The 13,016-nt window shown below is 40.7% G+C and overlaps 1 protein-coding gene across 1 annotated transcript in view; it reads right to left on the bottom strand.

Annotated features, from left to right (window-relative positions):
- Positions 1 to 13,016, bottom strand: part of POU2AF2 (POU class 2 homeobox associating factor 2) — a 38,347-nt gene that overhangs the window by 18,790 nt on the left and 6,541 nt on the right. The window contains exon 2 of the mRNA XM_081539070.1: positions 9,601 to 9,710. Within this exon, the coding sequence (XP_081395196.1) occupies positions 9,601 to 9,710 (110 nt within the window). The remainder of the gene's footprint in view (positions 1 to 9,600; positions 9,711 to 13,016) is intronic.

Genomic DNA, 13,016 nt, shown 5'->3' with positions numbered 1-13,016 from the left:
AGAAGGCACTATGGTAGGTAAAATAAAGACCGTGAAGTCCAACAAACCTGGTTTCAAATCTATACTCCACTGATTCCTACCCGATTCTTAGTTTCCTCATCAGAAAAAGAGATGTGAGCGTCGCCCTCTTAAGGTTATTGTGCTCCTTGTTGATAAGTGAAATTGACTCTAAAATGAATAAATGAAAATATTTGTGATGTCTTTATTTTAGAGCCTAGCAGAAATGTTAGCTATTATTATTAAGAATTGTTATTTACCCCAAAGAAAATTGAGGGGACAGAAGAGGACTCAGGCCCAGAAGTCACCTCAACTATTCTACCTGTGCCAGTCTTTGACTAGATATTTAAGCTAGTGTAGAATTCTTACACTCCGTCTAATTGTTCTTGTGCCTTATGTGATTTTTCTATTGCCTATTTCCCTTGCAAACTCAATTTGCAACTCTAGCTGAACTAGAAGAAAGGAGAGTTATCTTTCTCAGAATAAAGAAGGGATTACAGTTGGGTGTCGGGTAGACCCATCAGGTCAGCGGGTAGGGTGGAACACGTTCTGGGGTGGGGAAAATCTAGCAAAGCAGGAAGATAAACAGCTGTACCCAGTGGGGAGAAGGGGGACACATCAGAAACACTATGAGTACTGGTCCCCTCCCAACTGTACCATTCATATGATTATATGATCCTTTGTAATTGAGGAAATGTAGACTTAAAAAAGTAACTTGTTAGGTCGGTAAATTGCTAGCGCATCCTGATCAAAATGCCAAGACTTTTATTTCTTTCTTCCTGCCATTTGAAGTCAGTGTTTTCATAAAACAGTCATCCATAGTGGTGGTGGATAAGTATAATACTTGATTTGTTATTCAAGGCTAGTTATGTTTTTGGTTTAGGACTGCAGGATGGGAGCTGTTGACTATCTTAATGAAATGCATCAAGCTGGAGCTTCAATTTAGCCATCTCCTCATGTACAATGGGGGCTTCCCTGGTAGCTCAGCAGATAAAGAATCTGCCTGAAATGCAAGAGACCTGGGTTCTATTCCTGGGTGGGGAAGATCCCCTGGAAAAGGGATAGGCTACTCATTCCAGTATTCTTGGGCTTCCCTGGTTGCTCAGATGGTAAAGAATTCACCTACAATGTGGGAGACTTGGGTTCGATCTCTGGGTTGGGAAGATTCCCTGCAGGAGGACATGTCAACTCACTCCAATATTCTTGCCTGGAGAGTTGCCATGGACAGAGGAGCCTGGTGGGCTACAGTTCATGGGGTTGCAAAGAGTTGGACATGACTAAGTGACCAAACACATGTACAAGGGAGAATTGAGTGGTATAATGCTGGAATTGCTGAGTCAGAATAAAAGTAATGTTGCTGTCTGTTGCTTCCATATTTTGTTGTTTCATCTGCCTCACAGTGAATCAATTTTTCAAATCTACAAAAGTCATCCCATGGCCTTTCTAGTAGCCAACTTATTTATACAATATTAGAGTTTGTAGTAATGATGACAGAAGTATCTATTTCCCAAAGTTGCTGTTCAGAGCTCACTCCCACCTGTGGATATCTTCCTTTGCACAGCACACTAGCACGACAGACAACATTTATCAAATGCTGCCATGCTCCAGGTACTAGTAAAACCATAAAAGCTGCCATTTTCTGAGCACTTACATGCACCATGTTCCAGCCATACCAGAGGCTATGGGCATAGAAGGGAGTGTCTGGGAGACCTCTGCAGGCAAGACTAGAACTTAATTTCGAAAGGTCACAAACCAGGCCACTTCACTTCTCCACCTTTTAGACCAAGAGGGTCCACCCTCTGCATATCACAGAGTCCCTCCTCTTCCTCTGGATGGTCACCCCTCCTCGTGTTCTTTGGAACTCTGCCCCTCCTCACTGCCCATCTGAGTTTTCTTCTTTCCCAGCTTAGCTCAAAGCTTACGTTCCTCCAAGAAGTCTTTCACCTACCCTGACTGTGCCTTGTTCACCCTCTTTTCAACCTCTGTCCTGCTCACTGATGGTCACTGTCATGTGTTTGGTGCTTGAATACCAAAGCTGTCTTTTAATTTTTAATCACTTATTTCATGCGTAATTCCTTCTCTCAGCTGGACTGTACATTTCTTCAGCTCAGTGAATGTCTTATATCACTTGGATACTAATGTTCATTAGATGAAATATTTAATGCTCTAGCATTGATTGAACACATACCATGTGCAAAGCCCTCGACACATATTAAATCTAACACTTATGATAACTTTGGGAGGCAGATATTATTATCTTCCTTTGACACTAAGATTAAAGTACATTTATAGTCATCATACAGTTGGCAAATGGCAGTGCTGGGATTTGCATTCAGGTCATCTGGATCCAGAGTCCAAACTCTTCATCATGCTAAGGTGCCTGTGTCTTAGATGAGAAACCTCTGCTAATCTAAGCACTGAGGGTTCTCAGATGACAGAGTGATCTGAAACTTCAGCTCAAGGATGCTGGAGTTTGAATATGAGCTGGTTCTCAGAGATTGAGCTATATTTCAAACCATAGTGAGATGGGAACATTTGAAATATGAATAGTAAAGAAGTAAGGAGATGGGATAAATTGTTAAAAGTTTGAGTATTAAGATTGAATACTGAAATGGGACCAACCAAACTCTACTTTTATTGACAAGGACCGAGGCCCAGAGAGGAGAGAGGAATTCCTGGAGACCATTGATAGCCAGGAGGGGATTCAAACAGACCGGGGAGGGAGCAATTTCCTTTTTAATGCCAAAGAGAAGTCTCAGATGTGTTTTCCAAAGTTTCAGGGAAATCAAAGAAACTTTGAGATGCCATAACATGCAATTTTTAATTGCCTATTTTCATTTTTTAATACTTCATGAGAAACTCAAATGCAAATCACAGATACGGACATCATGTTTACATTTGGTGGTAACCGAAATGCGCATGTGTCTGGTGCCACAAAACAGCAGCTGAATATAGAACAAAACAAATCTCTAACTAGCAGTCCTGACGGAAAGACAGCTGTTACAGATGGAGCTGGACAATGTACATCTGTTCTACAGTTAGAGGTCACCGACCTCTCAAGGAAGATCAAACACTTTCATATAATCTATGCCATAAACGTATTATATGACTTCCATTCACCTTCTGTTCTTCCAGATTTTTCCATCAGTATGTACTATTGTCTTGCTTCTTTTTGTGTTTACACTGTTTTACTTCCAAAAATAATCAGGAAAGCGTGATTAACCAAGATATCCAGCTGACAGTGCAGCCTGATCCTGTATGTTCTTGATGTAGAGATTTTAGCAGCTAATTTAAGTGTAAGGATTCAGGAAAATATAGAAAAAGAAAATAACTGTAATTATTGATGCTTACTATTTGAAAAGCAGATACTTGAGTTTAATATGAAAAGAATCATGTCAAGTGGAAATAGATTTTGGTCTGTGTATGTATATGATATATAATTCAAGGCTGGTCTAATCCAGATATATTTCTCACTTGGGATATAGCTCCTCAACATTTTTCTCAGTTTGGGTCTTCTAAAAACCATCAGGAGGCATCGTTTGTTTTTCCTCTGGTTTATGTAGAATATTAACTTAAAATCAATTTCATATCTATTTCCTTATTGCTCTTCACTATAGCATTTTGATGAATGAGCAGAACAGGATAACTACTAGGATGTCCATAAACCAATAAAATAGAGTAAACATGAGACCCTGATTACCAAGCCCGTTCTTCACCCCCCCATACTGCACTGTATTCCCCCATTCCACTACTCAGTTTTAACTCCAAGCTGAGCTCCGTTTCCTACTTAGCAACTTTAGAATGTTTTCCCCTCATGCAACTGTTGTATATTCAATAATTTTAAATGACTCTTAATCATAGTTTGAGGAAAAATTGATTAGACCGTTCAATAGCCTGCAAACTGTTCACTGAATTTCCAAACAAAATGAAAAATTGCGGCTACTAAGTTTACTGCCTCTACTTTTTAAAAAATATTTATTTATTTTAGTTTTATTTATTTATTTAAGCCAGGTTTATCTTTTGAATTTAATTAATTTTCAATTGGAGGATAATTATTTGCAATGTTGTGTTGGTTTCTGCATACACCACCATGAATCAACCATAGGTATACATACGTACCCATGCTCTTGAACCTCCCTCCCACCTCCCACCCCATCCTACCCCTCTGGGTTGTCACAGAGCACAGGTTTGAGCTTCTTGCATCATAAAGCAAGTCCCCACTGGCTATCTAATTTAAATATGGTAATATACATGTTTCCATGTTGCTCTCTCAATTCGTCCCCCCCTCTCTTTCCCCTACTGTGTCCAAGTCTGTTCTCTATGTCTGCGTCTCTATTCTGGCCCTGCAAATAGATTCATCAGCGCCATCTTTCTAGATTCCGTATATATGCATTAATACACTATTAATTTGTTTTTCTCTTTCTGAGTTATTTCATTCTGTATAATAGTCTCTAGGTTCATCCACCTCATTTTTATGGCTGAGTAGTATTCCACTGTATATATGTACCACAACTTCTTTATCCATTCATCTATCGATTCTTCTTCTTTTAAATTTTACTATGATAACTGAGAGTTCACTGAAATTTGTTGATATTGTTAAAATTTTTCAATGAATAGTTTTTATGAAATGTCATTGAAATAGTGTAATTGAAAACAGTGCAACATAAACTTACATCAAAATTCTAAATATACATCTTCTGGTGCTATATGCTGATGAGTGGCTCCTATTTTAAGTGTTCTAGTCAAAAATCTAGTAGTGTAGTAAGGAGTAACCCAGAAAAAATTTGAAAAAAAAAGGAAACAATTACTTAAAAACAGATATACATGATAATAGTTATGAAACCACAGGATTATGGCTAAAATGAACAGAAGTGGTTTTAGGTCCAGTCTTTGGTGAAAGTCTCTCTGATGCAAGGGATTTTTTTCCTCTTTGATTCCTACTGCAAAAATGTGAAAACATTTCATGGTATCAAAAACAGATGTTCATGAAGGAAACTGTGGTAAAGATGAGTCAACATAACCCAAGTAAACTTATCCAAGGGCTGTCACAGAGAGCAGAACAGCAATTTGGGCATTAAATAGATGCTTCCTAGAGAGTACTTATCTGAGGGACACAGTTTTCATATCTGTGTATTAGTTTCCTAGGGTTACTGGAACAGATTACCACTACCTGGATGGCTTAAAAACACCAAAATTTATCCTTTCATACTCTGGAGGCCAGAAGTCCAAATCGAGGTATTGGTAGGACTTGCTCCCTACAGGGCCTTGAGGGGAGAGTCCACTCTGGGTCCTCCAGCTTTGGTGTCTGCCTGCCTTCCTTGTCACGTGATCACATGGCCCCAACTCTGCCTCCCTGGTCACGTGGCCCCTTCCTCTCCTGCGTGTCTTCTCTTCTGTGTGTTCCTCGCAAAACTCCCTTTTGTAGAACACATGGGGTTGCATTTAGGGATCACCTCTCTCCGAAGAGGGTAAGTGTCTTCACTCAAGATCCTTTACTTAATCACATATTTTGCCACTTAAGTGAGCATTCACAGGTTCCACAGGATTTGCTGTAGAATCTTTTGGGTCTGTCTTCTGGCCTGCGTGTGTGCTAAGTCACTTCAGTCACGTCTGACTCTTTGCGACCCCATGAACTATAGCTCACCAGGCTCCTCTGTCCATGGGATTCTGCCGGCAAGAATACTGGAGTGGGTTGCAGTGCCCTCCTCCAGGGGATCTTCCCAACTTAGGGATGAAACCCACATTTCTTACGTCTCCTGCATTGGCAAGGGGGTTCTTTACCACTAGTGTCACCTGCAAAGCCCTGTTTTTTGATTTTGAATGATATATACAGTAAAAACAGTATGGAAGGGCCTCCAATCTCCTCGAGTTATCTTTTGACTCATTATTACCCACATTATCAGTAGCAAGTTTTGAACACGTGTAAGGATGACTTTCTTATCTGAACTTATCTAAGATATCAGACTCATTGTCACCTAGTGAACTGGGATGAAAAAGAGGACGGAGCGTCGATATTACTCAAACCATTAGAGCCCCATAGGTGCTGTCAGTAATGTGATTCTCCATGTTTCCTGCTCATTGAGTTGTGTTTACCACAGGGACAGAAAAAGCTAAGAGTTGGTGATTACTTATTATGCTATCTTTCTTGGAATATACAGATATTTAGAAGAGTGGTTGAGATGAAACGTGAGCAAGTAGATGGTAAAATCAATTCATGGAGATACCTAAAGTCCAAAGAGCCACATATTAGAACTGTGTGCATTTAATTATCCACATTTAAAATATTTTTGAAATGAAGGTGAGAGTAAGATACTAGCAGTGAGACACTGAGTAATATACGACAACAGGAAATTAGGGCTGAGTTCATACTGCCTGTGTACCTGATGCCTGAGAAGAATGACCAGAGTTAGAGCTGTTTTTCCCTTTTCAGTCCTTTCTATATGATATATTCTCTTACGCTTTGATTTCCTTTGCATGTGCTGTGGTCTGAATGTTTGTGTCCTTCCCAAAGTCACTTTGAAATCCTAAGGTCCCATATGATTGTATTGTATTAGGAGGTGGGGCCTTCGGGAAGCGACTGGGTCAGGAGGGTGGAGCTCTTATGAATGGGATTAGTGCCCTTATTAAAGGGCTCTAGAGTGCTCCCTGTGCTTTTCCACCAAGTGAGGACACAATAAGAAGTCTGCAACCCAGAAAAGGGAAAGGGCCGTCACCAGAACCTGACCATGCTGCAACCAATACTTGGACCTCCAGCCTCCAGAACTGTGAGAAATGTTTTCTGTTCATAAGCTTGGCTTCCCACGTGGCTCAGTGGTAAAGAATTTACCTGCAATGACGAGACACGGGAGATTTGGGTTCAATCCTTGGGTCAAGAAGATCCCCTGGTGGAGGAAATGACAACCCATTCCAGTGGTCTTGTCTGGAAAATCTTGTGGGCAGAGGAGCCTGGTGGGTCCATGGGGTTCCAAAGAGTCGGATGTAACTGAGTACACCTGCACACACACACACCCCAGCTACCCCATCCCATCTATGGTATTTTGTGATGACAGTCCAAATGGATGAAAACTGCATGAATCAGAGATGATTCTACTCCAGTCCACATTGGTTTTTCCCGTTAAAATTGGTGTGGAATTGATTATCAGAAGACTTGCTACTTGTTAACTGTAACTTGCAAATAGTCCCTTCCCTTCTTTTGTCCTCAACTTTTTCAACTATAAAATGGAAAACCACGTCAATATCAGCCTTGCAGGGCTAGTGTGTCTGTCAAATGAGATAACACACAGGAAGTGCACTTTAAACTGTGCTTATGTAAATAGTGTCCCAGTGTTCATATCACATGGCAATGCTGCCTGATCTTTTGTCTTGAGCATTCAGTGTAGTGCTTGGTTACATGGTCTTATATTTTTTAAATATATGAGTATTTTTCCTTTCCACCAGGTTATTCAATGTTTAATGGCACAGACCACGTATCACATGGTTCCTGTTCCCACTTCTGTATAACATTCACAGTGTCACTGGGCCAGTCGAAATAGCTCAGCAAATTCTTATCTGGGTAGAGATAAGAAACTTGGCTGGGGGGAGGGGGTTTGATAGTTGCTCTTTGCTCTGTGGTGAAGTTCTTATACTGTGATGTGCAAAGAAATCACTCAGGGAGCTTGTTAAAAATGACCATTCCCTGGCCCCAGCCCCGTAATAACGGTATGTTCATAGACATGCGACAGGGACAAGGAGTCTGCATTTTAAAATTACAATATAATATGACTTATTATTATTTATGTTGTTATGTCTTTTAAAAAAGCTAACACATCAAAAAAATAAAGAAAACACACTCAGTCACAGAGCTTAAAAATAAATCATGTTAGGGAATTTTTAAATAAAAATATATTTACCTCCACCATTTGAACAGGAACTTCTTTGTCTTGCTATATAATTCCGTCTGATACAGTGCCTTATCATTGTATGTGTGTATCCATGACGATGTCGAGGAGGGAGTTATACCCTGACTCACACGGGGTAGACACACTATCAGCTCCTTGTCTATAGCATCTTGCTTATTTTACTCTTATCTTCCCAACTGACTGCGCACCTGGAACTTTAGCAAGTTTCACAATCCTAGCGGTAGCAGTGGCCAAGCACTCCACATTGTATCCATGCAGCTGTGGTTCACTCAGAGTAGACTCCGAATTCTCTCTCTCTCAAGGGACTCGATTCATAGGGATGCTTTTAACTCACAACCCAGATGATCCTGAGGAAGTTCTGGAAGAAACCTGGTACTAGGGGAAGGCAAGAAGCCAATTATCCAGATTTCTGCTTATCAACTAAGCTTCATCTTCCATAGAAGATAAGAGGTGGTTCCAAAGAAATGAAGACCCCAAAATAAAAGGGGTTCTTAGATGGCAGAAAATTGAATCTGGAGTCAGTTCACTTGAAACACGTCTCAGAGGTTTGACTCCGCAGCAGTGTTGAAGATGGTGCTGACGTTCGGAGCAGAACACACTGGAAGAACCAGCTTGCACTGTGTCCCAGGCCCTGTGCTTGGTGCTGTATGTGGCCCCCTCCTTTATTTTTGGTCATCTGCTCCCATGTCCTGACCCCAGCAATGCCCTGGGGGATGTCTGATATTCATGTTGTTATATTTCACCCAGTAAGGTGAGTGATTATATACCCAACCTGATAGCCAGCTGCTATTTCCATTCAAGAATCTTTGTTGGAGATTTGGGTGTAACTACTTAAACATTTTAGGTATAAAGAGGAGCTAGTTATGAAGACAAGAGTGACAGACAGCGATTTTAGATTTAAGACAACTCCTACCAGGATTTTAAAATCTGAGTTTGCATGTTACAGAGAATTCGTTTGTTCATAAGTTGCCTCTATTAGATTTAGAATAACATGGGGGTGAAGGTCTGCCTGCAGTGCGGGAGACCTGGATTCGATCCCTGGGTCAGGAAGATCCCTTGGAGAAGGAAATGGCAGCCCACTTCAGTCTTCTTGCCTGTAAAATCCTATGGATGGAGGAACCTGGCAGGCTACAGTCCATGGAGTCGCAGAGTCAGACACGACTGAGTGACTTCCCCTGCTGTGGGTGAAGGTCAGCATTATTTCTACCAAATGAACATTTGCTAGTTCCTGACTGGGGTAAATGGAAATGTCAGGATACATCATCCTTTCATGTCCATGAGCTGAAGTGGGCAGCCTATAAATTCACAGAGCTCTTGGAATCCTTGCTCATAGACTGACAGATATGCCATAAGGTTAATAATAGTAATTATATAGTGTGTGTGCCAGTTAAATGGAGACCCCATGGACTGTAGCCCACCAGGCTCCTCTGTCCATGGAATTCTCCAGACAAGAATACTGGAGTGGGTGGTCATTCCCTTTTCCAGGGGATCTTCCTGATCCAGGGATCGAACCCCAGTCACCTGCATTACAGGCAGATTCTTTACCTTCTGAGCCACCAGGGAAGCCCTGGCTAACACTTGCTATGGAGAGTATCAGACTCAAGAGGTGAGAGACTGGTGTGAAGATAAAAGGAAGGGGAGATAACTAACCTTAATAGAGGACTTAGTTCCCAAAGACTTTAGAAGGTATTCAACTGAGACTTACATTAAATCTTGAGTTACTTGTCTGCCTGGATCGTTTTTCTGCCAGTAGGTCCTTGACTGTGTGCTTCACTCTCACTCCTTGATACACTCGTTTGCTGTAGTCTCCTGGGACTTAAGCAAATGGAATAGTAAGAATCAAATGTAGATGGTATAATCAGGTTAACCTCTCTAGGGATGTATTCAAGGACTAATTTTTGTGATGCTATTTTCTTATTAGAATGGTAGACTTGAATTTGAAGTGGTTTCAACAGAGGTCATTTAGTGCTATTGCCTGGTCTCTGATAGAAACTGATCTAAGCTTTGCTTAAGTGAAAGAAAGACTTCTCCTTCCTTTACACAACAGCTCCTCCAAGTGTCCTCTTTTTTGTATTCTTGATTTGCCAAGATTTACTCCTGAAAGATTATAATTTATGCTCTAATTACAAGATCAAGGATTGGATGCAACTCGAAATAATGCTTAGGATATGATGCAAAAGTTGGATTTGCATGATTCACGTTACAGTGTGACATTCTTGCTGCATCATCTTCCTACCTGATGTGGGTGAACAGATCATTTGAACTGTTTTAAGAAGATAATGTTCTAAAGAAGGAAGTTATTTTTAATCTCTTCACTGCACTAATACTTGATGAATTTTTATTTTTTTAAATTTATTTATTTGTTTAGTTGCAACCAGTCTTAGTTGCAGCCTGTGGGATCTACTTCCCTGAACAGGGATCGAACCTGGGCTCACCTGCATAGGAAGTTTGGAGCTTTAGCCACTGGACAACCAGGGAAGTCCTCTACTTAATGTATTTTTAATTTTTGAAATTAAATACAAGGCTGAGGATAAGGGAAGAGTCACTCCTTTATTTAACAAATTTTTACTGAGCACTTACTATAAGCACTTACTGAAGACATTATAGCGCTTGGTAAGTTACTTGTGTTTTATTTGATTCACTTCACAGATGAAGAAACCGAGTTCTGGGGCTAAGTTACTTGGAAGGCTCATAGCTGCTAGTAAACAACTGAGCTAGGATCCAGGATTAGGTCATATTGTAGCTCTAATTACCAAAAAAATCTTCACTTTTCACTGTGATGAAATGACAGAGAGATAACAGACAATAGACAAAAATATTTCCCCGATGTTCTGAAATTGGCAGCACCGCTTCTATAAGCAGTGACTTCATTGTCACTGAGGATGGTCAGGCAGGGACAGAAACACCTTTTGTCTGGAGTGTTATAGAAAGCATTTAAGCGCTGAATTAGCAGCTGAACTACAGGAATTACAAGATGTTTTCTAACTCTGAACCCCTTGTTCTATAGTAGGTTGGTTGGTTTCAATTAATTTTAGTTGAGGTGTTGCTGGCTTACCAGCACTTTCAGCTGGCACAGAACTCAGCATTAGTCTGTATGGCATAGAACCAAAAAATCTTCTCTAGTCTAGGATTGACTTAGGAGTCAAATTTTATTGCAAAAAGAATTTAAAAAAGGAAAGAAAGAAGAAACCCAAACCAAAATGAGAGGTAGAGTGGAACATTGGGTGAAAGAGGCTGCTGGCCTGGCAATCAGTGCTTGCTGACTTTGTATGAGCCACTGACTTGGGAAAATTACAATTTCTCAGCCCTGTTTTTTTCATCTGTATAATGGGTGTAATAGTCTCTCTAAAACTGAATGCAAAATTTTATAAGATATGCATATGAAAATGTTGCAAAAAGTACAAAAGTAAATACAAAATGCCTGCACACAATGAGGGAGACAAAAAACAAAACAAAAAAAACCCAACTAGGTTCCAGAACAATTTATCATTCAATTCAAATAAAGTTCACATGCAATCTGATTTCGGCAAAATAAAGTTATTCGACTGATCCTGTGGGTCTTATTTTGACAGGATTTGGTCTATATATCTTTTAATTAAAGAGGCTTGGAGTATCTCTTTCAAATCAGCCTCAAATTGAAACCGTAAGGATTTTATGTTTGTTCCAAAGAAATCTAAGTGTTGCTCTTAGAATTGTGTCTGAGGTCTTATTTTGGGGGAAAATTCTAAGGGTACATTTATTCATCAATAATTTATTGAGTATTTTTTATGTGTCAGGCATTGTGTTAGAGCTAGGAATACAAAAGAACATGCTATCTTGTGGGAGGCAAGAAATACTCAGTTACAAGGCAAATGTGCTAAGTACAAGTACAGAAATATGCATGAACAGAATACTCAGAAAAACACAGAGCATGTCAATTCTTCATGAGCATGGGGATGGATTTAGGGAAGGCAAGGTGATAGCAGAGGTAAGAGGTGGGTATGATGATACATGGGCAAGAGCAATCCAGGTATGGAGGGCAGCAGGACAAAGGCCTGGAGGCAAGACCAGAAGGAGGGAGAAAATGAGGTTGGGGAAAGGAAATGAATGGGGCTCAAGTCATGAAGTTTCTTGCGGGTGAAGGAGTTCGGACTTTATCCTGTCGGCAGTGAGCCACTGGAGGCTTCTGAGCATGGGGGTAGTGTGGTTAGATTTGCATTTGAGATAGACTTTTCTAACAGCTGTATGAAGGGCGGATTCAGATTTAAGAATCACAGAGCCACAGGGAGAACAGTCAGCAGGATTCCAGGATAATTCAGCCAAGAGATTGTGGGGTCTGAGTAAGGGTTGATAGGAGGGCAAGGAGAGGACAGCTTTGGAAATTATTATTTAGATGTAGGAGGGAAAGGGGAGGGAACATTCAAGGGTGATTCTCAGGCTTCCACCATGAGATTGGTCTGGGTACACAAGTTTCAGAGCCATCATAATGCCAATAGTAATGAAACAAAGAAAGAGAATACACTTTCTCGGAGTGTTTGCAAGTTAGAACCATACCATTGTGCACAGGCTTCCCAGGTGGCCCTAGTGGTAAAGAACCCAGCTGCCAATGCAGGAGACAATCTCTGGGTGGGGAAGATCCCCTGGAGGAGGGCATGGCAATCCACGCCAATATTCTTGCCTGGAGACTCCCATGGACAGAGGGGCCTGGAGGGCTACAGGTCACAAAGAGTCAGTCACAACTGAAGCAATTTAGCACACGTGCACCATGGTGCACAGAGACCATATGCATCTGGCTTGTTGGGATAAATAGGCCAGGCTACTCCCAATAGCTGAGAGGATCAATATTTTTTTTCTTCTGCTTTAATTTTTATTTTTCTTTTTTAAAAAATTATTTATTTTAATTGGAGGCTAATTACTTTACAATATTGTAGTGATTTTTTGCCATACATTGACATGAATCAGACAACCAGAGGGATGGGATGGGGAGGGAGGTGGAAGTGGGGTTCAGGAGGATCAATATTTTGGGAACTCCTACAATGATGATTCCTGACACACTGGTTGGGAAGCTGTAGACTGAATGATCAAAGAGAGAAGCCTGGGGAATATCCACATTTGAAGAGTTGTCAGGGGAGATGGAGGGAA

The sequence above is a fragment of the Giraffa tippelskirchi genome, chromosome 11 (genome assembly GCF_054371585.1).
Source record: "Giraffa tippelskirchi isolate mGirTip1 chromosome 11, T2T-mGirTip1v1.2.pri, whole genome shotgun sequence".
Classification (NCBI taxonomy): domain Eukaryota; kingdom Metazoa; phylum Chordata; class Mammalia; order Artiodactyla; family Giraffidae; genus Giraffa; species Giraffa tippelskirchi.
This window is presented reverse-complemented; position numbering and strand designations above follow the sequence as displayed.